At 33.6% G+C, this 27,469-nt stretch overlaps 3 protein-coding genes and 1 pseudogene across 3 annotated transcripts; 1 reads left to right on the top strand and 3 right to left on the bottom strand.

Annotated features, from left to right (window-relative positions):
* Positions 1 to 6,032: 6,032 nt before the first annotated feature.
* Positions 6,033 to 9,666, top strand: PSY1R (Leucine-rich receptor-like protein kinase family protein). Its single transcript, XM_085733182.1, has one exon. The coding sequence runs from the start codon at positions 6,094 to 6,096 to the stop codon at positions 9,292 to 9,294; it is 3,201 nt and encodes a 1,066-aa protein (XP_085589308.1). The 5' UTR covers positions 6,033 to 6,093; the 3' UTR covers positions 9,295 to 9,666.
* Positions 9,667 to 12,550: 2,884 nt separating this feature from the next.
* On the bottom strand, positions 12,551 to 22,147 carry LOC146897376 (uncharacterized; annotated as a pseudogene).
* Positions 15,247 to 16,873, bottom strand: LOC146897377 (ethylene-responsive transcription factor ERF118-like). The gene has a single exon (XM_085733180.1). The coding sequence runs from the start codon at positions 16,655 to 16,657 to the stop codon at positions 15,557 to 15,559; it is 1,101 nt and encodes a 366-aa protein (XP_085589306.1). The 5' UTR covers positions 16,658 to 16,873; the 3' UTR covers positions 15,247 to 15,556.
* A 2,245-nt stretch (positions 22,148 to 24,392) lies between the features above and the next one.
* Positions 24,393 to 26,032, bottom strand: LOC146897375 (ethylene-responsive transcription factor ERF118-like). Its single transcript, XM_085733181.1, has one exon. It carries the CDS (start codon positions 25,802 to 25,804, stop codon positions 24,719 to 24,721), a length of 1,086 nt encoding a protein of 361 aa, XP_085589307.1. The 5' UTR covers positions 25,805 to 26,032; the 3' UTR covers positions 24,393 to 24,718.
* Positions 26,033 to 27,469: the final 1,437 nt, after the last annotated feature.

Below are 27,469 nucleotides of genomic sequence, written 5' to 3'. Positions count from 1 at the left end.
AATATCGACTGGAATCTGTTTTGAACTCAAAATTCTTCACTCCTTTACACTTAAAAATATGTAAATCTAATCATTATACTACTTGATAAAAAAATTACTGACACCTGAGAGTCTAGGATTTTACAATTAATTTTTTTTAATATAATTATAAAATGGGCTTGTATATATGAAAATATACTGAAATATTATTTTGGATGTGGTAAACTATGTCACCATTATTCTCTAAATTTATATAAATGTTGATTGCAATTGGTTAAGAAATATGTGATTATTCAATTTTGTTTTTTATTTACAAATTGCTCTCTCCCCCCTCTCTCTAGTGTAAAATGTAGGAAGTCAACAGCTGTTTTGTTATGTATATTAAAATTCGTTTCAAACCTTATACATTTTATCAATACAAATAAATAATTTGACAATTTGCATAATATGCGTTGGATATTCCAGTGCTTCATGCATACTTTTATTTAAAAGTCGTAATTGTTTTGTGGTGGGGTTTAACATGGGAAAGGGGAATTGTTTCCCACCATGGGAAAGTTTTTTATGACCATTAGATAATGTAAGGAACATAATATTGTCATAGTCTTTCAACACTAGATTATTTTTACATTGTCTTCCATCATCCTTCTTTTTCCTCCATGTCTCTACTCACCCACCACCACCAACAACAACCTCTCAAATTCCAGCTATTGACCACCACTGACTCCATCTTCATCACGTTGTTCTTAAAACACCCAGTAAATAAAATTAAAGAACAATTAACATGAGATACCATTGCAGATTTTGTATGATTGTTTTTAACTTAATGTTTTCTTCATTAATGTTCGATTTTGTTTTCCTATGAACAAACAAGATTCTGAGTGTTATAATCCAAAAGTCATATAATTATTTCATGAAACACAACAAAATTTATTTTCGATTTTTTACTTAATTTTTTGTTGAACAATTAAGTTACAAACAAAACAAGTTAATTCATAGGAAAACAAAATCAAAACCATTGCCGTGAGCAACTTTTGATGTTTGTTTTTAACTTGATTTTTTGTTCATTAATGTTCCCACACTTTTTTATTCTTAGACTTGGTGATTTTTATTTGCATGTGTTTTAAGGTTCTTGCAAAAAAGGCCAAGAATCAATGTGTTTTTGAGTTTATGAATGTTACCTGGAAAGGCTTTGGTAAAACATGGATTTCAGATCTCTGCAAAATTTTGGTATCCATGGGTTGAAGACAATATGAAAGAGAAAGAAAAAAAATATAATACAGGCAGTCTATTATAAAATATGTACACCTAATTAATCTAATGGTCATAAAAAACTTTCCCATGGTGGGAAACAATTCCCCTTTCCCATGTTAAACCCCACCTTGTTGTTTTGTTAAGAAATGAAATAAAAAGAATGTCAGCGAGAAGTTTGTGTTCGTCCTCAACATTGAAAAAAACAATCCAAAATTGTTTTATCTATTGGAAAATGACTCAACAAGTTTTTTTTTTATAAATGGTGCATAAAAATATAGTATATTTTAGAACTAAAGGTTAGAGACCAAATCTATATCAAACGTACATTATTTTGTTCGATTTCTTTTTATGGTACTACTTTGACATTTTTATGCACGCACGAGATAACTTAAAAAACAAAGGTCTATTGTACTTTACTCATCTAATGTTATCGTGGATGATTTGCACTATCACATCCCTTTCAACTTCTAATTAGGACCCTATTCATCATATTTATAAGCACTAATGCAATGCTTTACAATCATGCCTCTCATAGTTTTAAGAATCTTGTGGAGGGTGTCAACACTCAAAGTTGAAGATTTTTTAGTGAAAATTAATGTTTGATTATTTTGAAACAATTGGTATTTATCTCAAAACTACAGTTTGATTAGAAGCTACAATAACTTGGATTATTTAAACAATGTCTCATGTTCGAACTTAGTGGATTAAAAAAAAAATAGTTGGAGGGAATACTCCACTAAAAAAATGATTAGTCTAAATTCTCAACAAAGATTAATTATCAGCAAAGTCGGTGTATATTTTACATCAATAACATGATTATAAACGAGAAGCTACTAAAACTAATTTATTTTAGTTAGTTTTTTTTTAGAGATATTATTTTAGTTTGTTAAAATATTAATTAGCTTTTGACTATATACAAAAACTTTCACACATAAATTATGTACTACTTTAAATAAACTTTACACTATTACAAAGTTAACTCATAATGACATAAATTATGTACTACTTTAAATAAACTTTACACTATTACAAAGTTAACTCATAATGACATTTGTGAATCACTGTCCAAATATATAGAAACGTATCATGTACAACTTCACCGGTGGTGGTGGTGGAGTCTAGATCTCACACGGCTTATACAATTTGTTTCATAAAGTTAAAAAATATTGTCATTAATCTCGTGTGTGTTTCAAACTCACACAAAAAAAAACCAGTGTCTGAGTGTGACAGATTTACTTAACATGTTACAACAAAGAACATAACTGTATATATGCAAGTACAAGAGTATAAGATCTCCAACCCATTTAGAGGAAAAAAAATTGATTTATCATTTTCTTTCCGTGAAGCAAATGGTTGAACAGATATAAATATTGCTTCTTTTTTTTTTGTAACAAAAAAAAAAATATTGCTTTTTAATTTTTTCTGTTTTGGGTTTTGGACCCTCTTATTTTCCAAAAAAATATGAATTGTGTAAAAAAAAATCAATTAAATTGAGTTGAAATAAATGAAATGGATTATGGAGTAGACCATAATTTTGGGTCTTAAAATTGTAAATGTGTTAACAGTTTAGGACCAACACTTATGAAATATCAAATTGTCTAACCTAAATTGTTGTGGATTTGCACCACCACTAATAAAAGTTGGAATAAAATACATGAACTCTTGTTGATGTTTCGTCGATCCTCCAATCCCTTGTATGTCAGTGAAGAAGGAGGCGTAAGTGAATTTCCTGACCGACCCATTAGACAAAAGATCGACACTTAAGCTTGCAGATGTTATGGTGTACGGATGGGTAGGAGGAAAACATGGATGTGTGAACTTGACTGGGGGTTTCACCACTTGTGGGATTAAGGATCGTGACTTTTATGATAGGACATACAGCCCTAAAAGTTGCGTCAAGCAAAATGGTCAAACATGAAAAAACGTATTTTGACAATCAACATGTTTTTATACCATTTGTTTTTAACATTTTTGGCTTCCCAACACCAGAGGTTATTGACCTTCAACATAGAGTTCAAATGGCACAACAATGTCATGTCTCCTAAATCTATAATGTTGTGTTCACGGCGATTGATTTTGCCTTCTAAAAAAGTTTAACGATGTAGCTTATTGTCCGCTTAACTTTTATTCACGTGTAATAAATATTTGCTATATATCAATAATTGAGTCCAAATTGCAAATTAATCGTTTACTCCATGTATTTATTTACCGCATGCACATGGTTCACTTTGCTTTGAGAGAATGTTTGTATTTTCATTGCAAAGCTGTGACCTTAATTTTTTACAAAGTTTTCTAAAAAAGCATACATAAAAACCTACCAAAAAAGAAGTGTTTCCTATGGAAATACTTTTTTTTTTTTACTTTAAAGTCTAGTTTGGTTTAATGGTAAAAAGATATGTCTCAAATTTGGAGGTCTTGGGTTTGAGTTTCTACCACTTACTCCATCCGTCTCTAAATTATAGTCGTTTAAGGTATGTGCACGATTATTAAGAAAATGTTTAATTATGTTGATTTCAATGGTAAAATTAATATCATTTACTAAAATATCCTTATTAATTGTAGTTAGTGGAGTAGTTAAGTTTGATGAAATTCAATAAATAAGGGTATGATAATGGAAAAAATAAATAAATGCTGCATTGGTATTCTAAAGTGACAATTATTTTGAGAAAAAGAACAAATGTTAAAGAGACAATTATTGTGAGACGGAGGGAGTATATTTCTACTTTAATGCATTAGGTGTATGACTCATATGAGTTTATCTTACTTATACAATGTTTTACTTTTTCATCCAATGTGATAATTTTAACTCACACTTGATACATCAAACATTTTTTTTCTTCTCAAGTGTAAGATCTCCACATCCTTGACCCAACAATAGGAATTACTCCGCATCTCCACCAAGCCGAACCAGAAACTTTGATATCATCGTTGAAATAATCTTAAAACGCTTGGATAGATCAACACATTAGATAAAAATCAACCAAATAAATTAGTTTGGATATCACTTCTTCATCTAAAATATTAAAACACTCATCCAACCTTCTATGTTGAATTGGTGGCAATAAAAATATTTAAATTTGTTCTATAAAGTTTAGACAAATCTAATCTTTTAAGTTATCTTTTGAGATCATAACATTGCAGAACAATATAATTAAATATTTGCATAAGACTTTATTTACAGTGTAATCATACAATTAATTAATAAACTCATAGTGGTTCTCAAAGAAAAATGATAGATTAATAAACCAGTGGAGCAGCAAACAATAGTTGATTCAGTTTGGTGGCACCATAGAAGAGAAAGAGGAGAGACATGAAGAAGAGCTAAGCACCATTATCTTTTTTATTTAGTCTGCAATATTGGTATCTATCTAGCACCACACGTTTAAATGTTATAAACTATCACTACCAAAAAAAAAAATGTTATAAGTATATATAATGTTAATGGAAAATACTTGTCAATCAATCATGACATGTATTGTTCATCATCATCGTTGAGAAATTCCACTCTTCCACTACTGGCCGCCCAAAAGTAAACGCTCATATATTCATTTCGTTAAATTATTTTTAATGCCAAAGGAAGGAACCATCCATTGCTACTTTTAATAATGAATTGTTTTTGTCTCCACTTGTCAACTTCACCCCATTTAAATAATTCAATTGCACATATAGTCTAACCTTCTGATATAGTTTATTTTTTTTAAACGGCCATTAAATGTTACTTGAATTTAAATCTAAATATATATGAGTAATTATTCAAATTCGTCTAAACTAACGCTAGCAACACACTTTTCAACACACACTCTTTGATTGATTAAAATTTGTATAGATCCCACCAAATCATGTGGGTCTCATATAAATTTAGTAGGTCCCATAAGAATTTTAACCAATATTGAGTTGAAAAGTGTGTGTTAAAATATGTGTTGCTAACATTTCTCGTCTAGAATCTATCGAGTAAGTCTTGTTATTGTATATCGACAAAAGACACTTAAAAAGACATTTCATATAATTTAGGGAATAATTTGACGATTTTTTCTCTTTTTTGTATAAGAGAAATTTGGGAGACTAATTTCACAATTTACTCTAAACTGTATCATAAATCCTTAAAAAGTGATCATTCTTTTAGAGTTTGGAGAGACCTATACCAGACTTAGATCCTCTAATGCAACACATAAAAACATATGACATGCCTCCCTAACTATCTTTTTTCCTACCAACTCATAGTAATTAAAGTCCTTTAATTAATCAATGAACATTTTAAGATTTTCGCATAAACTAAAGCGTTTAGATCAGTTATGACTAATCTTTGTGTTATTTGATCGTAAGAAAGTTCAAACAATCACCACTTAAATTTTAAACAACGATATAAACAGATTAAACATCACATTTTAACTCAAAATCTTAAAGCAGTAAATATATATGTCATCTCAAGAATCAAGATGCTACTCAACACCCAATTTTTTTAATTCAATGTGATAACCTTATACCAAAAACTATATGACCAATTCTAGCAACATCATTGTAAACAAAACATTGATCTAAATATTTATATATTGAATTCAATTCAATAATAAACAAATGAAAACGTCACCCCCACTTCTCTCTCTCCCCCCCACCTTCATTTCTCATGGTCAATGGATGGTCATGGTCTCACCCCATGCCACCCCCAAAAATCTATTCCCTCATTGGTTCATCTCATCCTTATGTTCCCTTCATCTTCTTCCTCTTCCTCCATCTTCAACACTCCATCCCTCAAATTCAAACCAAAGTCTCAAACTTTACCATCAAACTAACTAACTCATGAGATCAACATCAAATCAACCCTCCAACCCTTCTTCCAAAAACTACATATTTTTCTCCAAACTAATGTCCTCTTTCAAAAAAACAACCTTTTTTCTAACCTTATTCATTGTCCATGTCTCTTCTTCTTGTAACCAACTTGACAAAGATTCTCTCTTATCTTTCTCTTCAAATTTCTCAACTTTTTCACCTCACCTACCACCTCTTAACTGGTCTCCTTCCATTGATTGTTGCAGTTGGGAAGGTATAACTTGTGATCAAAATAATCACCATGTTACACATCTTTTCTTACCTTCTAGAGGACTCGCTGGTTTCATTTCATTTTCTCTTATAACTTCCCTTGAATCTCTTTCTCATCTTAATCTTTCACATAATAGATTTTATGGTAATCTTCAAAATCACTTTTTTGATCTTCTTAATCAACTTTTAGTCCTTGATTTGAGTTATAATCACTTCTCTGGTGAATTACCACCTTTTGTTAAACCTAGCAATGGAACTGGAAATGGAAATAGTAGTGTTATTCAGGAATTGGATTTGTCTAGTAATTCATTCAATGGAACATTACCAGTTTCGCTGATTCAGTATCTTGCAGAAGGAGGGAATTTGATTTCTTTCAATGTAAGTAACAACAGTTTCACAGGTCAAATTCCAATTTCAATCTTTTGTGTTAATGAATTGAACAATTCTGCTATAAGATTCTTGGATTATTCTTCCAATGATTTTAGTGGTAATATTGAGAAAGGTTTAGGAGCATGTTCTAAGCTTGAGAGATTTAGGGCTGGTTTCAATGTTCTAGCAGGGGAAATACCAATTGATATTTATGATGCTGTTTCACTCATTGAAATATCATTGCCACTTAATAAGATTGATGGATCAATTGGTGATAGAGTTGTCAATCTTGTCAATCTCACTGTTTTGGAGCTTTATTCCAATCATTTGATAGGTCCTATTCCTAGGGATATTGGTAGACTTTCCAAGTTGGAAAAGTTACTTCTTCATGTCAATAATTTGACTGGTACAATTCCACCATCTTTGATGAATTGTAACAATCTTGTTGTGTTGAATTTGAGGGTGAATAATTTGGAAGGAAATCTATCGGCGTTCAATTTCTCGGGATTTGGAAGACTTGCTACGCTTGATCTTGGTAACAATGGGTTTAGCGGTGTTTTACCGCCGACCCTTTATGATTGTAAGTCACTTGCAGCATTGAGGCTTGCAACTAATAAACTTGAGGGACAGGTTTCATCTGAGATACTTAGACTCGAGTCTCTTTCGTTTTTATCGATTTCTAATAACAGGTTGAAGAATATCACTGGTGCTCTTAGAATACTCACTGGCCTTAAGAAGCTCAGTACCCTGATGCTCTCCAAGAATTTTTACAATGAAATGATACCACATGGTGTGAACATCATTGACCCTGATGGATTCCAAAATATCCAAGTTTTAGGGTTAGGTGGTTGTAATTTCACCGGTCAGATACCAAGTTGGCTTGAAAATTTAAAGAAGCTTGAGGCCGTAGACCTGTCCTTTAATCAATTCAGTGGTTCAATTCCTTCCTGGTTAGGTACACTTCCTCAGCTTTTCTACATAGACTTGTCTGTGAACCTACTTACAGGTCTGTTTCCTATCGAGCTCACAAAACTCCCTGCACTAGCATCGCAACAAGCAAATGATAAAGTAGAAAGGACATACTTAGAGTTACCTGTCTTTGCTAATGCCAACAATGTTTCTTTGTTGCAATACAATCAACTTTCAAGCCTTCCACCAGCAATTTATCTCGGAACCAATCACCTCAGTGGCAGCATCCCGATTGAGATTGGCCAACTGAAAGCTCTTCTTCAGCTGGACCTGAAGAAAAACGACTTCTCTGGCAATATACCCGATCAAATTTCAAACTTGGTTAACCTAGAGAAACTAGACCTCTCGGGAAACAACCTATCCGGTGAAATTCCCGTTTCACTCACTAGATTACATTTCTTGTCCTTTTTCAGTGTAGCACACAATAATCTTCAAGGACAGATACCAACTGGTGGTCAGTTTAATACTTTTTCCAACACCAGCTTTGAAGGAAACTCGCAATTGTGCGGTTTGGCTATTCAGCACCCTTGTTCTTCTCAACAAAATACTACTAGTACTTCAGTTAGTAGCAAACCCAGCAAAAAACTAATAGTAATACTTATTATCGCTGTCTCTTTCGGCATAGCTACCCTGATAACGTTATTGACACTGTGGATACTCTCCAAGAGAAGGGTTAATCCCAGAGGAGATTCTGATAAGATTGAACTGGAATCAATTTCCCCATACTCAAACAGCGGCATTCATCCTGAGGTTGATAAGGAGGCTAGCCTGGTGGTATTGTTTCCAAACAAAAATAATGAAACCAAGGATCTTTCCATATTAGAGATCATAAAAGCCACTGAACATTTCAGTCAGGCAAATATAATAGGATGTGGCGGTTTCGGTTTGGTTTATAAAGCATCATTTCAAAATGGAACTAAGCTAGCCATCAAGAAACTTTCAGGAGATTTAGGCCTCATGGAAAGGGAATTTAAAGCAGAAGTAGAGGCTTTGTCAACAGCACAACACGAGAATCTGGTATCGTTGCAAGGCTACTGCGTGCACGATGGTTATCGGCTACTCATATATAATTACATGGAGAATGGAAGTCTCGATTACTGGCTGCATGAAAAGTCTGACGGTGCATCTCAACTCGATTGGCCGACTCGTTTGAAGATCGCACAGGGAGCAGGTTGCGGTTTGGCCTATTTGCATATGATTTGTGATCCACACATCGTGCACCGCGATATAAAGTCAAGCAATATACTCCTCAATGATAAGTTTGAGGCACGTGTTGCTGATTTCGGGTTGTCGCGGTTGATTCTTCCGTATCAGACTCATGTTACAACGGAACTTGTAGGTACATTAGGTTACATTCCTCCGGAGTATGGGCAAGCATGGGTGGCTACTCTTAGAGGAGATGTGTACAGCTTTGGTGTTGTAATGCTTGAGCTTCTCACTGGAAGGAGACCTATGGATGTATGCAAGCCTAAAATTTCAAGGGAGTTGGTCAGTTGGGTTCAACAGATGAAAAACGAAGGAAAACAAGAACAAGTATTCGACTCAAATCTACGAGGGAAGGGATTTGAAGGAGAGATGCTGCAGGTACTTGATATAGCATGCATGTGTGTTAATATGAATCCTTTCAAGAGACCAACCATCAGAGAAGTTGTTGAATGGCTAAAGAATGTTCCCAGAAATAAAGACTAGAGAAGAGGAACATTTGTGATTCAACGAAATTGTGACAGTAGATATTGTATACTTGTGCAAATTTTACTTTTTTTTGCTTTTCTATAAATACAGATTGTCATTTTTTACCAATCATATATGTTGACTCAACTTGTGAGAATATTATTGCCATAAAGATTTTGTGAATTGTATTATGTGATCAATATCGTCCATTTTCAGTTGCAGAACCCTGTATTATAGGAACTAGTGTTATTGCTTGTGCAGAAGCTATTCCTTCACATTTCAATAGCTTGTAATAACAATATCTGATTAAGAATACATCATCTTAGGCAATGCAGGCCTCTGTTAGATCAATTCTTGTTTTACTTCTCAATCTTACTGTGGCGGTTCTACAACTTTGAGTTTAATTCTTGGTAGATTAATGAAACTGGTGAGAGTACATACTGGAACTGACAATCTAATAAAATGGAAGCCAATTTCATATTTCAAATTTTTTTTTTTTTTTAGTCTAGACACTCAGTATCCAGAAATTATATTGGACTCCGACTAATCTGAGTCAAGCTAAATGAACCCGTATTAGAGGCAAAGCTCTCTCGGTGTCTACTGACATGAATACATAACTCTGCTTGAGAAGAACTAACATACATTGGTCCAAATGGTTTATTTTTGCTACTAAAGGAAATTTTCCATAAATACACATGGAACAGCTTCAATCACAGAACAACTAGTCATGTTAAAACAAATAACAGTCTAAGTTCCGTTGCCTTCATGTTCCTGCTGTTTGTATCAAGATATGCAGTGTATTTTAGTGGTCTTGGTTTTGTTCACCCACCTTAGTGTAATCATGTGACAGTAGACCGAAACCATTCATGTATATCTCTTCTATGAACCTTTGACACAGACACAATATTGACCCTGACATGTAGGCAATGATAATAGTTTGAAAAATGAATTAATTGAATACAATCGCATGTGTTGATATTGAACATCGATATGTGTCAGATACCATACATGTCTTCAATACGATGCCGAAGATATTCTCTTTCTGCCTGTCATCTAAAATTAGAAAAAGTCGTGCTAAGCTACCATACTTTGTTCAACACGAAGAGGAAACACACAGTACATTCATCTTTTGATACTGTGAACTTCATGGTTTGGTGATATGTGATTCAACAATAATTGACATTTTGGAATTTGTACAGTGAAGCTAACATGCTTTCAAGATCAGAATGTTGACAGTTGTTTATTAACATATGGTATACCTTCTGTTAATTTGAAGTACTGTTATGCATCAAGAAAAAATGTGAGGCCAAAAAACAAGATCAGAATTGCACGCAAGCAAAATCAACATTTTGATTTGTTTTTTTCCTTCTGGAAATCTAAATTTTAGAATGATGTGATATATAAAAGACATTTTAAAGAACTTATTTATAGTTTATTTAGGCATGCTGAATGAGAAGGTAATGTTTGGATAAACACATTATCGTGTTTATACTATTAAGATAAGTTGAAATAACCTAAATTAACACTTTCAATTGTTTGGGAAAATTCACAAAAATAACTTCTGATATACCATAGAGGGGTAACCCTGGCGTAACCGGTAAAGTTGTTGTCATGTGACTGCAAGGTCACCATCCCGGACTCTGCATATGCGGGAGCTCTAGTGCACGAGGTTGCCCTTTTTTTAACTTCTGATATACCATAAATTGTTTTCAGCTTTTTTTATTTCTGAAGATAACGTATAGAAATTATGTAGCACTGACAATTTAGATTGAAGGTGTATTTTACGACACTGATACATCTGGTTACATTCAATCACCTCCATTCCTCTCAAATTATGACCTAACCTACGTGTAAGGGACAATTTCGTGTCCGAAGTTGGTGTGTGTGCATGTGTCAAGGTATCATAATATGGAAATAGTTGAGAGATATGTTGGAAGCTTATTGGAGATGTGACATAGCACAAATATAAATTGCTAATGACTACTATATTGACTATCAGTATCCATCTTTTTGGTTGCATTGGTTACAAAGAAGAAAATCATTCCTGTCCATTTAAATGTGAGGTTCAATTTTCAGTGGTAGGGCAGCAAAAAAACATAATGCTAGGCTATGCATGATTAACCAACTTTCACTAGACACAAAATCAAATGGAAAGATATATCATTATGCCCTTCAAAGTGCATGAAATCATATCATGCTAGAATTTGATGTTTTCAAATTTCACTAGAAATTGCTAGTAAGCTTCCCTGGATAAGTACGGATAGCTAACATTCAGATTTGGTATATGTCATGCTATGACTACAAAATAATGCTATGAGTGTTGTAAATTTTAGGATATTGAGTTTGTGTCTTATTCATAAAGAAATTTCCTTATTTGGGACTAATGTCTCATTTTCAATTCTTATAATGAGAGAGTAAATATTAGTTTAGTAAAGCATACAATATTACTTTATTACATCTATGATATGATATCGATTGCATTTCTTAATTCACATGATAAAACCTTAAACAACTTACTATAAGTCTATAACTGCACCAATATCTAAATGATGAGATTTTTTTTTATAGCATGAAACTATTTTGCCAAAGTTGGTTCAATTGATAAGAAGTGGCTCATATTCCGTAACGGGTGGGTTTAACTTCCGCTTTGGATGTAAGGACCTTGTTAGTGGATGATTAATAGTAATAAGTGCCTCTATTAATGCTCTATGAGTCTGGAGATATATCTTTATCCTGGTGAGTCATCGATACCCAACTCATCTAAATTGTATTCTATAAAAAAAATTATTTTACATTATTGTGCATACAACTTCTTTTTTCATAAAAAACCGGTACGGAGTCATGGCTTGGATATTACAAAGCCTGCTTTGGAACCTAATAAAAAGTTGTGTTGGAATATGGCGAAGAAAAGAAATGATAGCAAATATCACAATTAAGAACGACGGGACACAATTTTCTTGTGTGTGAAGCTCAATGTTTATTTGTTTGGTTTCTATTAGAGAAGCACATGAGAAAATAGAGAGGCGTAAATGAAAAATGATTCCTCTGAAAGATACATTACAGCTGATCTGATTAATTTCCAACCAGCCAGGTTAAAGTCAATTCCAGGTAAAGAGAAAATCAAAACAGAAGAAGAGTACAAAGTGAAACCATTCTTAAATAACAGTAATGTAACAACAGATAACAAAACAAAACTGGACAAAACATATATTTAATTCCAGCAAAACAGAAATACAAAATCCAGAGTTATTATTAGAGAAAAAACCAAATTAGTCTATGTTAAGAAACAGATGGGACTTGCATAAGCAGACTATGAACAAGGACCCACCCAACTTTGATCCTTTTTTCGATGAGTATGAAAATAAAACTCTGTCAGTGATGGATCTGTCCCTTTTGCCTCCTTCTGTAAATGATAAAAGTACTTTTTAATGTTAATCATTCTAAAAATTAAATACAAAACATAATAGTAAATGAAAGCACTTGCTTTCAATGCAAACAATGACGAATTGATCCGCCAGTGTAAAGAGATGCACCAGCCATAGACTCAAACGTTTCTTTTATTTATTTCAGACTTTGTTTTGTATTTTAAGGACTCCCGATGTGCCTTCAATTGTGCTTACACACACTCTTCCATCCAAATTGGTTTTTGATCTAAATGTTTTCGAATCATTTTAGCTGAAATACTTTTCTCAAAGTTACGTCGCACCAAGTATGTAAAGGTGGCCACGTAAACTTTGACTACATTGATTTTGCCAGATAAAAAATTACTACATTAGACACATTTTTCAAACAATACCAAAACAATTTAATCAAAGCTTGAAATTTGAGTACTTTAAATATATTAAACCACAAATCAAAATCGCTTTTTTGATAACTGCTTCCATGATGGTTTTCCCTCCTCCAAGTTGGTATGTATGATTGAAGCAATTGCCTTCACTACCAACCTGTGTTGATCAAACCTGTGTAAAACAATAGATAATAATTACAAAAAATTAGGAATAACTCATATATGTCATCACGTTAGAAGTACTCACCCATCCCGTTCTGGTAGTATAGGGATTTTGTTCCCATTACTCTCTTCACGAACATGGCTAGTCGTAGAAGATGGAGTTTCATTGACCATTGGGAATTCTTGCCAATGAAGGACTTGGGGAGAGGTTGAGGTCTAGATCGAGGCGGAGGTAGATGCGGAGTGGGTTCGGGATGCAGGCAGAGTTTAGGTTCTGGTCGAGGTTCAGTGGGTTGGGGTTGCAGGTGGAGTTGAGGTTGAGAGAGTTGAGACTGAGTTTGGAGTTGAAGTCGTGTAAGAGGTTTGTTGGGTTGAGGTCCATACCTCGTGGGAGTAACACTAAAAGAGTTATGAAAGAAGAGCAAAGAGTGACGAAAATGGAGTCAGAAAGGTTGGAGTATTTGTCGAACCTATAAACACAACATAGGGAAATACATTTTTTAGTACCAACATAAACTACTTAACAAATTCTGACTAGTTAATTTGTTCCATTCGCTACCCTATACCACAGATTGCTTAGCTAGATAAAACATTATAACTATTACGTGAATTATCACTGATATTGCATGCATTTGGTTAACTGGAAAATTCCCAATGCAGAGAACAAAGCAAGGATACTATTACTGCCTTAAACAAACAGATGCTAAAGCCACTTTGAAGACAAAAAATCTCAAGATATCTCTCACTCATCACGGGTATAAGGAGCATAAATGATTACTTTGATCATAGTGTATAAAACATTGCATTCAGCTACAAAAGATAATTAATTAGAGTCTTCATGGATTGAATTATTTGAGTTTATACTTCTGAGACTGGTTGAAAGAGCTACCGAAAACAACCTGTGACATGTCCAAAGCTATTTTCCGCTCATTTCTACAAGCTCTCCAGGATAACTGATGAAAATAGCTTATAGTTTATACATAAGCACTTATATGATAAATGCTTATGCTATAAGCAGTTAAATATTTTCATAAAAGCTTAAAACCGGAACATTAATAATAGCAATGTCAAAGCAACAATCATAGCTGAAGATGTTACAGAAACGGTTTCAAACACAGTCACATAGAAGCAAAAGCAATATTGAAGAAGAACGATACCTTGGATTCAAAAGGATAGCGAGAGATAGCAGTAAGAATCAATCGCAGAGAGAGATAGGGTTCTTGATTTCCTGCAAACTTTCAAGTTGGAATTTGTAGCTAAATGCTAGTAGAACATTGTCCCACACGCTACTTAAATTTGTAGGAAAAATTGTGATAATATCAAAAGTTCATTAATGTACTTAAAATGAAGTAAATAATTTTTTTCATCCTCGTAATTGTAAAGATTGAGCAATTTAGACTTTTAAATATACAAAATTTGGTTGCTTCCACATTTGCAAGCACCTCTTCATCTTGAACAAAGTTTTGGTCATTAAGACCAACATCACCAAACCCTGTGTCTTGTGAAACTGTAAGGCATTGCGTCTGTGTGCATATCAATATCGAGATTAATGCGAGGGACTTCCTCCAATACTAATATCCGGGTACTATTTTCGGAGTTAGAAAGCTTTCATATTTACAGAGCTTTACATGGACAACCTATTTCAGTCATTCAAATATTGTGGTTGTTGACAAGCAAAATCAAGAAACTCTTTGAGGCCTTCCAAAAACTCAATCAAGTATGCACCCTCAGAACAAAAAGAAATGCAGCAAACAAAAATTTATCATAATATTTAAGATATCAGATTTAACCCCTACTGATTAATCAAGTCTTAAAAAAGTTTATTCTCAACCTATCCAACACAGATAATTCAAGATTCCAGAATCAATATAATGAATCAATGATTAGTATTTTAATCCACCATACTTGAGAAAGAATAAGATGCCATTTACTTAGTGCATCAGCATCATATGGACGAATGTGAATAATGTAAAACTATGTAACCTCATAGACATCAAACAATAGAAAGAAAAAAAACAATGTATCCAAAATATTAGACGGTTCATTCATACGCAGCAATATAACTTTCAAATTACAATACTTCAAGCAATATAGAAAAGTTCAAAAACCCTTCGGACGGCTCTAATAGCACAAGAAAACCAAAGGATTCTCTATGACATTCAACTAAATATTACAACTCAATAAACAAAATATAAACTGAAATGATATTAGACTAACTCTCAACCAAAATTTGAAATTACATCACCTCCTATTATCTCGCAAAACTGCATAAACATTAACATAATCTAGAATATCGTAGTACTATTACTTCCGAGTCTCACTCCTAAGAGACTACAAAACTTTCACACAAGCTATATTGTGTTGAAGGGATTCCTCAATCCAACCAGCAAATTCATCATCATCATCATCGATATCACCAAAATCAAAATCAGGAAGCTCACTTGGTTCATTGTCATCAAAACCATGTATTTGAATATCCATGAAGTCAACTAAGTCACCGTAGTCACCAAATTCATCAAAATCCGGTCCAAAATCGTCGATGTTAAACCGATCAAAATCAAATCCAAAACCAAGATTGGGATCAGTCCCAATTGGATTCTCAGCAGCAAATGGCTCAGGCAAGTTTAAAACACTCATATCTGGAATTTCTAGCTCTTCAAGTTGACAAGAGACCATTTCACTCGCTTCATTGACAGCAGCAGCTTCAGTCTCAATTGAATTGGATGTTAAGTTATCCAACTCAAGCACGGAAGAAGGTGATGTGTGTGAGAACAAACTCTCAGAGTCTTCGACAGTTGAGAATTTCTCTGACACAGAAGCATTAGCAGCATGAGCATCTGCTGAAGAGCTTTTGTTCAATGCAGCAAGTGGAGGAGCTGCAGAAGCGGGACCCTTTTTGATGTATGTTTCTGCCTCCATTGCCTGAGATTTAAGTTCAAATTGAAGCTTTTTGGATTCATAAGCTTGAGAAGCTTCTTCAGCACTATTGAAAGTTCCCAACCAGATTCTAGCATTCTTGAAAGGATCGCGGATTTCAGCGGCCCATTTGCCCCATTTCCTCATACGAACACCAGGGTATATAGCACAAGATCGTCGTCTCCCAGTTGTTGGAGAAGTTGTTGTTGGACTTGGAACAACCTTCTTGTTGGTTTGAGGTTGTGCTGAAAGACATGTCTTTCTCCTTGTTACGGTCTTTGGCTTCACAGAGAAGCTGTTCTGAGAAGTCAAAGATACTGCTGCAGGTACATGAGGTGGGAGAGTGACCTCAATGAAGCTTCTTTTTGTTGCTGTTCTTAGTTGTTGTGACTCATCTTCGGATAAATCAGTTGCGTCGGGATCATCGTAAACAAGCTGCAATTTCCTTGTCATCAATTTGGATTGTTTCAAAGGGTTAGGCCTTTGTCTGGCTCTAGATTTTCTAGAACCAGACATGATGGATAATGAAAAATAGTTTGAGGAAAACCCTTGAAAAACCCCTTCAGAATCCCCACAAAATTTTTAGAAAATGGAAATGAAATGATTAAAGAAAATAAATGAAAGGCAAAAATGGTAACAAAATCTCTGTCTCAAGTGAGATCCACTCTTAAGAACAAAAAGAGATTACAAAATTTTTGCATAAGAAATCCTCCAAAACACACAACTCGGTAACAAGTCCTGAAAAAACACAAAAAACAAAAACATCATTAAACCCAGAATTCATCCATGAAACAATAATCATCAAAATAATAAATAAAAAAAACATAAATATTATAAGACAGAATAATAACAACTGTTACTGAAGAAATTATTGACTGAAAAAATAAATAAATATAAAAACGAACCTTTTTGGCCTCAATCGCATTGAAAATTTGCTCCTGATGACAAAGAGCATATAGAGAGCAGAACAAAACACAGAAAAAGTGAGCAGAAGAGAAGAAATAGAGAAAATCCAGAGGTTCTTCAACAGAGCCTCAATCAGTGATTCAAGTATAGACTGAGAAGACATAAATCTACTGTTCCTCTTGTTTTTGAGAGCAAATTCCGAATCAGGAAACGCCGAATCGAAATCGAGCTTCAATTGTTTGTGTAACAGATTAGGAATTGAAGAATATGATCGAATGTGAGAGAGATAATTAGGGTTTTTATTTTTTTGGGATGAAAATGGGAATAGGGTTTCGTCTTACTAGGCAAACAGAGGGATAGGGTTTTTGGTTATATTCTGCTTAATTAATTTTTAATATTTTCATTTATTTATTAACAGTTCTGCTTAATTAATTTTTAATATTTTCATTTATTTATTAACAGTTTTAAGACATGCTGCAATAGTCCAGTGGTGACTGGTGAGGTGTGTCTTTTTCTTACTCCATAGTGTAAGTCCTAGCTTTTCTCTTACAAAAAAAAAAAAAATAAATAAATATATATATATATATATATATTCACATGATTTTACTAATCTGAACAGCCCATAAGGTCAACCCTATGATGACACGTGGACAAAATGTCCACCAGACCAAACACATTATCTAAAGAAATATGTTAACAACAGTGCACTCTGGCTTTCTGAAGTACGCCCTCCTGCATCTACTGTCATACATATAGCCTTTAACCGCCTTCTAATGAGACGCCGCAATTTTCGAAAGCAGTTAGTGCCTCCGTGCTCTATATAAGGATGATTCTGCGTCATCCTCTCATTTCCCACACTTTTTACACATTCAACCTCATTTTTTACACTGACTTGAACGTTGGAGTGCTAACGTGCCTACAAGCACCCTCTGTTCCTTTGTGAAGACCTCGTTGCCACCACACCGGAACTTCATTCGTCGTTGTTGCCTTCGTTCGTCTTCACCAGACAGATCAGTTTTTTTTTTTTGAACAAATCAAAATGATATATATTAACAAGACGCTACAATTCCCCGCACAAGGTGTACAAATGAAAAGCAACGCTCAAAAGTCTACACAAGATGGTGCCAATAAAGCAAAGACACCATTAAAGAAGATATTTACAAGCTAACACCCATACAAAGAAGCGGATCTTGCCACCAATCATGATAATCTAAATGAAATGACGGCCATTTAGCTTTCAGCCACAGATCAGTTACCAACCAATTTTCTTATTGATGGTAGCACAAACATAAGTAAATAAAGACGTTAAAGAATCGAAGAGTGAACATCTATTTTATATTGATTTATCTTAAAACATTAATTTCTAACGTCTAAATTACTTTATAAAAAATAAATATTTTTGATTTAAATATAAATGACATGAATGTAAATATTTTTGTAAATAAACTTGTTGTATCAAAAACTAGTTGAAATTAGTTTGATGTAAATTTCGTCATAAATAAATTTTAACAAGTTGAAGTTTATATTAAGGGCAATGATATGTTGACATGCAAAAATCTACAACCTTGCTTACACCGTATATATCCCACCAAGCAATTCCAAGCATGCACAGATTTCAAGATGGAAAGGAATATTAAAAAATTAAATTTGTACTCAAAACAGTATAAAAATATGGTGTGGGACTACTTTTTGGTTGTCAACTTATCATTTCTCTTATATTACTCCCTCCGTCTCACAATTATTGTCTCTTTAGCATTTTTTCTTTTTCTCAAAATAATTGTCACTTTATAATACCAATGCAGCATTTATTATTTTTTTTCCACTATTATACCCTTATTTATTGAATTTCTTCAAACTTAACTACTCCACTAACTACAATTAATGAGGATATTTTAGTAAATGCTTCTAATTTTATCATTGAAATCAACACAATTAATCATTTCCTTAATAATCGTGCACAAACCTTAAACGACTAATATTGTGAGACGGAGGGAGTAAATGGTAAGACATGTCCTACGAAATTAAGTTTGTAGAAGAAATTGTGGTGTTGACAAAATATTTTACGATTCTTATTGGAATATAAATCCTTAAGAAAAAAATTGTAGAAAACTGCACTCAAAATATTTTGCTAAAATATGTGCATATTAGGCTAAAATTATAGTAGATAAATTAAAATTCATAAGTTCAAACAATTGAAGTTGGATGGTTTTTTTTTTTTTTTGAAGGGTGAAGTTGGATGGCTTGTTTACCATAATTCGTACCTTTTTGCAGAAACTAAAGTTACTAAACTATAGTATTTGTTCATATTAATCTCATTTTTCTTCCTCTCACGTGTCCCTCCGACTAATTCTTTTTTCCTAATTTTTCTAACAAAATGAGGCATAACCAAGCAAACATGGAAAACTTATAAGCCCTTGGACCCCCCAATGACAAAGCAAGATCTAAGAAGGCTAAAGAGGTTCTTAAAGCTTTGTTTGGGAGTTTGGAGGGGAGGGGAGGGGAGGGTTTTGGAAAAAAGGAAAGGAGCAAGTGGAAGAAATAGAAGACATTGGGAGGAGAGAGCTTTGGAGGTTAATTTTTTACTCATAATAAAAAATCCCCCTCATTTGGGGGAACTCAAAAATTGTATTGGGGGAGGGTTTTGGGGGGGTTATGGAGGGTTTATATGAATTTTTCAAATCCAATCTATGTTGTTATTATATTCTTAAAATTAAAAGTATATTAATCATAAGTATTAGTTTATCATTCTCTAAAAAACTGTTCTTTCAAAAAATGTGAATTTTTTGTCCATTTTTCTATATACAGTAGAAACTCTTTAATTTAATACTCGGTAAATTAATAAACTCTCTAAAATAATAAATTTGTCCGGTCCCGACTTGGGCCAATGTAAAAAATTGAAAAACTCGATAAAATAATAAGATAATAATTTTTCGGGAGATCCCTTTATAATTTTCGGTCCCAAGAAAATCATAAATTAATAATTCATAGAAACTGAAAAAAAATATATTAAGAATACGTTGAACACATTTGTTCCTCTTGTTTACATTTACTGTACTTCAAAAGTCATTATTGATTTCCAATGCATATGAACACAGTAGTTACCAATTTACGTTGAGTCTCAAGGTTCGCTGCAACGTAATTCTAAGAGGCATAGATTAATTTGCCTTTTTGTTTGGTATGTACAGTATAATTACTTAAAAACTCTTTAAATTAATAATTATTAATTTGTCGATAAATTAATAACTCTCTAAATTAATAAATTTCTCCGATCTTGACATTATTAATTTATAGAGTTTTAACTTTATTTTCAACCCCCCAAAGTCCTCCCCTCCCTTCCCCTCCAAACTCCCAAACAAAGCCTAACAATTTTGTAGTCAAGTTATTTCAAGTAGGTCCTAGTCATGAAGAGTTGACATTTCATATGGCCAGCTTTCTATCCAAATTGAAATGGATTTATCTGCAATCGAATTTTTGTTGCTTCTACGTCATATAATGAATGATCCATTTCTCTGTCAACTCTCGTTTCATTTCTAACTTCTTTTGTTCCTGTTTTTGCAGTGACTTCTTAAGTGCGTGAATCTGACTTCTTAAAGCATTGATGATGGAAATGAAATCAAATATTTATCTCATATAAGATCATTTATATGATGATGGTAAACTGCAGTGGTATAATTAATAGGAATGATATCAACATGAACTAATATTACATATGCCTTATTAGTTTCATAAAATATACTCTATTACCCGTGCTAACTGCAGATCGTGTCATTGAGCGACAGAGTAAATGAGATCATGTCATTGAGCAACAAATTTTTCACGCAGATGCGTAAAACTGGTGCGGAATCATGGCTTGGATATTTCAGTCTCCTTTGGAACCTACAAAGGGATGTGTTGGAATATGGCAAAGAGAGGAAAAGATAGCAAAGTTCTGAGTTTTCTGGTTGTATGTAAGTTGAATGTTTATTGTTTTGGTTTCTATTAGAGAAGCACGTGATAAACCAGAGAAGCGTAAATGAAAATTAATTCCATTTAGAGATAAATTACAGCTGAACTGATTGATTTCCAGCGAACCAGACAGCAAAAGTCAACACCAAGTAAAGAGAAAATCAAAATATACATATAGAACCCATAACCATGTACCAGAATCAAGAGTTTTTATCGAAGAAAAAAATCAAATATGTTCATGTTAGAAAACAGATGGGACTTACATAAGCAGACTCTGAAAGAGAACTCACCCATAACCATTGCGTCTGAGTGCATATCGACATCGAGATTAATTTGAGGAGTTAGAAATCTTTCAGTTTTACACAGCTTACATGGACAGCTTATTACACCGTCATCCAAATATTGCGGTTGTTGACAAGCGGAAATTCAGCTGTATATCCCTTTTGACCAGCAATACGCCTATTATACATCCGTGTCCGATGTGCCGACATATCCATTTTCAGCTCAGCTGCAAAAAGTCTATATGGTAATTAGTTATTCATTAATATTGTGAATAGGCAGTATGTACAAATATCATGTCAATAACTTTCAACAATAAACATGATTAAAACCATACAAATCTCACTTAATTATACATGATATGACCCATCCCATTCAACAAGAGAATTTTTAATTTGGTCAATAGTTAGCCATCAAATATCACAAGTCTTTAATTTGGCAAAATTTCAGCAGTATTTCACATTACTCTCCAAGTGCACCACATAAACATGGGACATCACATCTAACACAATCAAGTATGCACCCTCAGAACAAAGAGAAATGCAGCAAACCAACTGGAGGCTGACACAGTTATAGAACCAAAAAAATACTGGTAGAAATGGATGTTTCTATAGCTAGAGATCTGGTGAAACAGTTTTTGGTGCGGTGGAAAGGACATGCGGAGGTGCTGAGACATTAAGCACAGTCAATTTCCCCGTTTCAGTTTTCGGACAACACTGTACTGAAGGGAGTGGCAGTGATAGATACCTGATAATTAGCCCAAATCAGGAAAGGGAAATGCAGGGTAGGATCATTGAGTAGTTTGTTATTATGGTTGTGACTGAGAGGATATTCTCTCTCTGAGGAGCTCATGCTTCAGTCTTGTAAGGGCTGAGGCTCGATTCATCTGAGTATACACATTATATCCTCCAGTCTTACTATTTTCTGTTGTTGAGTTTTCGTCATTCTCTTCTGAAACTGAAGTACACTAAAATATAGAAGACAAAAGTTTTGAATTCTAATTGCGGTATAAATGTCTAAAGCTTGCAAAATGCATTTTTAGCGTTCAAGAGAGCCATGGGAAAAGAACAACCAACAAAAGAATCTTTTAATGGTCAAAATATTTATCAAACATTTACAGAAAAGCCAATCAATATAATTGATAGAGGCATCCAAGCAAGGACATGAAGAACTTATCACCTGTCTTTTATTTTTTTGAAACAGCAAATTTATTATATCCGTTCACTCAAATTTATTATTGCCCATCCTAAATTCTGATAACTGTTTAATTGATTATCTTCCCTATAAGATATGGAGTCGCTTGATCTATGTAGGCAATCCCACCTAGAGAGAAATACTTTGATTGTTATTTTATATTCGAAATAACAAGCTAAGATGTAAACAACTCGTAATAAATAACCCGATTACTACAGTAACGGTACACCTAACCACTAAGCTTGTAGGAAGCCATCCAGCTTAGAAATTATGAATCCCTAAGTACAACTCAATGTAGACTAAAATGATAAATTACTATCGGTAAGACCGTAACATGAACAATGATATGAATACCCGTTAGTAATATGCCAACGGAGATGAGTGATGACTGAAATGATTCTGATAGTTTAAGACTTTGTACCTCCAACCTTACAATTCCAACCAATATTTATAGTTAAATTGCAGAAAATAGATAAAGATGAACACAAACACAACTAATATTCATCCTGAGGATATACGATTGAACATATGATTATTCAAGAATGAAAACCATAAAGCAACATAGAAAAGATATGGCAAACAATTATAGAATACAGAAGTATCAATTAAATTAATGCACTCTTCACCAACTATAAGTCATTCTAACAGAAATTTCATGGAATAAAGTTAAAGGGTGATGCAGGGTCTGACATTGTAAGCTATGTTATATAAAGATATAGCTTATAAACAAAAGACCACCAATTCTTGCACTGTAAATCATCTCATTTCTTATATAGTATTTTCAGCATCCTGATGTTTATTCAAGTCTTTGGTGCATTTGGTTGAAGTAGAATGTTTTTTGTTTAAGAATGTCTCTTAGCCCTTAGACCTCATATAGCTTCTACATAGTCATGATTGCCTCCAGGAAGTGGCCAATTCTAATCTAGAGAACGAAACAAGGCAGTCTTGCTACATTTTATCCTCCCCAAATTGTACTTTTCCATTTTCTCTCAATAAAATTTTGTTTGATTTAAAAAAGTATCAGCACTGTGATATTGGTAGAAACCATTGCATTGTCCGGCACTATTTGACTTCTCAGTACAATTTCGTTGGGCTGGTAGCAATGAGAAGATATAATTTGATACATACTATTTAATACATTAGGTTTTAACATCTATTATCTTCCGATATGCAAGACTTGAAAACGTAATTTTTTTTCCTTAACGCATTAATTACTCTCATAAATTATCCTAGCGATGCAGCTCCTTTAGAATGTTTAATACTTGTCTTACACATAATTAGAGTGATTACTAAAACAAAATGAAAGGAAACTCACCTGAAAGCAAAATCAAACAAGACGGGAAAAATTGGAGCTGTAGATTTACACTGCAAAATAAAAGGAAAGGTAAATAAGGAGTGAAGGATAGTTAGCTAGCTTAACAGCGTCCATGAAAATGGGGGAAAATGTAGAATCCGATTCTGATGTAACAATACAAGAAATAGTAATTAAATAAAATGAAAAGCCCCAAGCCCCAAACCATTGTAGCAAATGTGACAGATTGATAAATAAAAAAATGTCAGAGATGAAAACTAGAGATGCATTGCTCAAGTTAACATCCATAGCTGTTCAAAGGGCAGTGAGGACAAATGAGAAAACTAGATATAATAAGTCGTGATAAATTTGCACAGAACTGTTATTCGGGATAGAAGTTCAGCGAGCAAGAGAGAGGAAAGAAGTAAAAACCAAGAAATATTGTGGTTGTTGACAAGCAAAATCAAGAAACTCTTTGAGGCCTTTCACAATGCACCTGTATTTTAATCAACCATACTTGAGAAAGAATAAGATGCCATTTGCTTAGTGCATCGGCATCATATGGGCAAATGCTAATAATGTAAAACTACATAGACAACCTTATAGATATCAAACAATAGAAAAGAAAAAACAATGTATCCAAAATATTTGAAGGTTCATTCATACGCGGTATCAGAGCTTTAAAATTACAATACTCCAAACAATATAGTAAAGTTCAAGAACCCTTCGGACGACTCTAACAGCACAAGAAAATCAAAAGATCTCTGTGACATTCGACTAAATATTACAACTCTTCAATAAACAAAATATAAAATAATTAACTCAATAGAATCACTCTCAACCAAAAACGGATATTGTATATCCTCATATTGTCTCGCAAAACTACATAAGCATGAACAAAATTTCATCTAGAACATCATAGCGCAGCTACTTCCTAGTCTCACTCTAAGAGACTACAAAACTTAGACACAAGGTATGTTGTGTTGGCGGGGTTCCTCAATCCAACCAGCAAATTCATCATCATCACCAATATCACCGAAATCAAAATCAGGAAGCTCAGTAGGTTCATTGTCATCAAAACCATGAATTTGAATATCCTTGAAGTCACCGAAGTCTCCAAATTCATCAAAATCCGGTCCGAAATCGTCAATGTTAAACCGATCAAAATCAAATCCAAAATCAAGAGTGGGATCAGTCCCAATTGGATTCTCAGCAACAATTGACTCAGGCAAGTTTAAAACAGTCATATCTGGAATTTCTAGCTCTTCAAGTTGACAAGACACCATTTCACTCGCTTCATTGACAGCAGCAGCCTCAGTGTTTGATGGAACATCAAACTTCTCAATCGAATTGGATGCTAAGGTATCCAACTCAAGCACGGAAGAAGGCGATGTGTGTGAGAACAAACTGTCAGAGTCTTCAGTAGTTGAGAATTTCTCTGACACAGAAGCATCAGTAGCATCAGCATATGCAGAAGAGTTTTTGTTCAATGCAGCAAGTCGAGGGGCTGCTGCAGAAGCGGAACCCTTTTTGATTGCCTCCATTGCCTGAAATTTAAGTTCAAAATGAAGCCTTTTGGATTCATAAGCTTGAGAAGCTTCTTCAGCACTGTTGTAAGTTCCCAACCAGATTCTAACATTTCTGAAAGGATCACGAATCTCAGCAGCCCATTTGCCCCATGGCCTCATACGAACACCGCGGTATTTGGCACAAGATCGTCTCCCTGTGGTTGGAGAAGTTGAGGTTGGAACAACCTTCTTGTTGATTTGAGGTTGTGCTGAAAGACAAGTCTTTCTCCTTGATACAGTCTTAGGCTTCACATAAAAGCTGTTCTGAGAAGTCAACGAAACTGCTGCAGGTACATGAGGTGGGAGAGTGACCTCAAAGAAGCTTCTTTTTGTTGTTGATCTTAGTCGTTGTGACTCATCTTCAGATACATCAGTGGCATCAGGATCATCAAAAACAAGCTGCAATTTCCTTGTCATCAATTTGGATTCTTTCAAAGGGTTAGGCCTTTGTCTAGCTCTAGATTTTCTAGAACCCGACATGTTGAATCAAAACAATAAAAAATTGTTTGGGAAAAACCCTTGAAAAACCCCTTCAGAATCCTCACAAAATTTTTAGAAAATGGAAATGAAATGATTATAGAAAATGAATGAAAGGCAAAAATGGTGACAAAATCTCTCTCTTTCTCTCAAGTGAGATCCACTCTTAAGAACAAAAAAAGATTAGAAAATTTCTGTATATGAAAGCCTCCAAAACACACAACTCGGTAACAAGTCCTGAAAAAATGACAGACACAAAAAGCATTATTAAACCCTTAAACCCAGAATCCATCTATGAAACAATAATCATCAAAATAAAATAAAAAAATATTAAAAGACATAATAATAAGTGATATTGAAGAAATTATTTAATTTAATAAAAAACAAACCTTTTTGGCCTCAATCGCATTGAAAAATTGCTCTTGATGACAAAGAGCATATAGAGAGCAGAAGAGAACACAGAAAGAGTGAGCAGAAGACAAGAAACAGAGAAAATCCAGAGGTTCTTCAACAGAGCCCCAACAACTGATTCCAGAATAAACTGAGAAGACATAAATCTACTGTTCCTCTTGTTTTTGAGAGCAAATTCCTCCAACAACAAACACTTCAACCTTCAAACCAAACAGAAGAAGAAAAAGAGTATCAAAACAGTGAGTGACACACGCTAATATAGATAAAGGATCACAAATCTACGGTCAAGATTTTATATTCAAAAACAGCCAAATAAAATCACATGAGTGTGTTATTATTTTATTGATCTGGAATTTTGTGTTGGTGACATTGAATGAAACAAAATCAATAAATTAAAAACAACAACAACATAGAAATAACCGACCTTAGTATGACACACAGACAAACACAAATCTCAATACAAACATTAACATATACAAAGACCAAGACCAAGAATTTTTTTCAATTTTAATAAATAAAAAACGTTACAAAGACTGAATTAAATAACAATAAATTACTATTTTAATGAAAAAATGAGTTTTTCTTGGGAAATTAACACAGAGAGAGTTAGAGAGAGAAGAATTCTACCCTTTGATTTGGTTGTTTTTTTCCACTGAGAATGAGAAGGAGGAGGCTGTTGTGTCTTTGCCTCTGTTTTTCTCTTTTCTCTCACTCACTAACCTGTCACTATCTCTCACTGTATGTTTGCAGTGTTTTTCTCACACTCTGACTGGCCCCTTCTCTCTCCTCACACTTTATTAAATACACCATAAGACTAGGCACTCTTTGAATTTTCCATATTTTTAATGACTTTTTTATTGGTTGGTCAAATTAGAACCAAAATTTAAGGGATTTTCTTTGAGTAGGTAAATCATATAAAATATTACTATTACTGTATTATTCATTGTATTTATCATGTATTAGTAACAACTTCCAAAAATAAATAAAATTTTTCAAAAAAAAAAACTTCCAAAAATAAAAATATTCTAGTATTGAAAATCTCCCAAAAATTGGTCAAAAAAATAAATAATAATAATAATATAGTATTTAATTAAATTTATCAAAAAAAAATAGTATTTAATTAAATTGGAAAGGATACATACCAATGCGGAAGATGAAGAAGGCAGCGACCTAGCTGGATTCTGAGAAGAATAGAGAAAATGAAATGGGGTTTGGATTTACTAGGGAAACGGAGAGGTTTTTTTTTTATTTTTTGGC

Source organism: Medicago sativa, chromosome 8 (genome assembly GCF_051527215.1).
Source record: "Medicago sativa cultivar Bolivia chromosome 8, Bolivia_mono, whole genome shotgun sequence".
Classification (NCBI taxonomy): domain Eukaryota; kingdom Viridiplantae; phylum Streptophyta; class Magnoliopsida; order Fabales; family Fabaceae; genus Medicago; species Medicago sativa.
Note: the sequence above shows the minus strand (reverse complement) of the source record. Positions and strands in the feature narration are given on the sequence as shown.

Coding starts and splice junctions, on each gene's coding strand:
- PSY1R (XM_085733182.1), top strand. CDS start 6,094: ATGTCCTCTTTCAAAAAAACAACCTTTTTTCTAACCTTATTCATTGTC.
- LOC146897377 (XM_085733180.1), bottom strand. CDS start 16,657: ATGTCTGGTTCTAGAAAATCTAGAGCCAGACAAAGGCCTAACCCTTTG.
- LOC146897375 (XM_085733181.1), bottom strand. CDS start 25,804: ATGTCGGGTTCTAGAAAATCTAGAGCTAGACAAAGGCCTAACCCTTTG.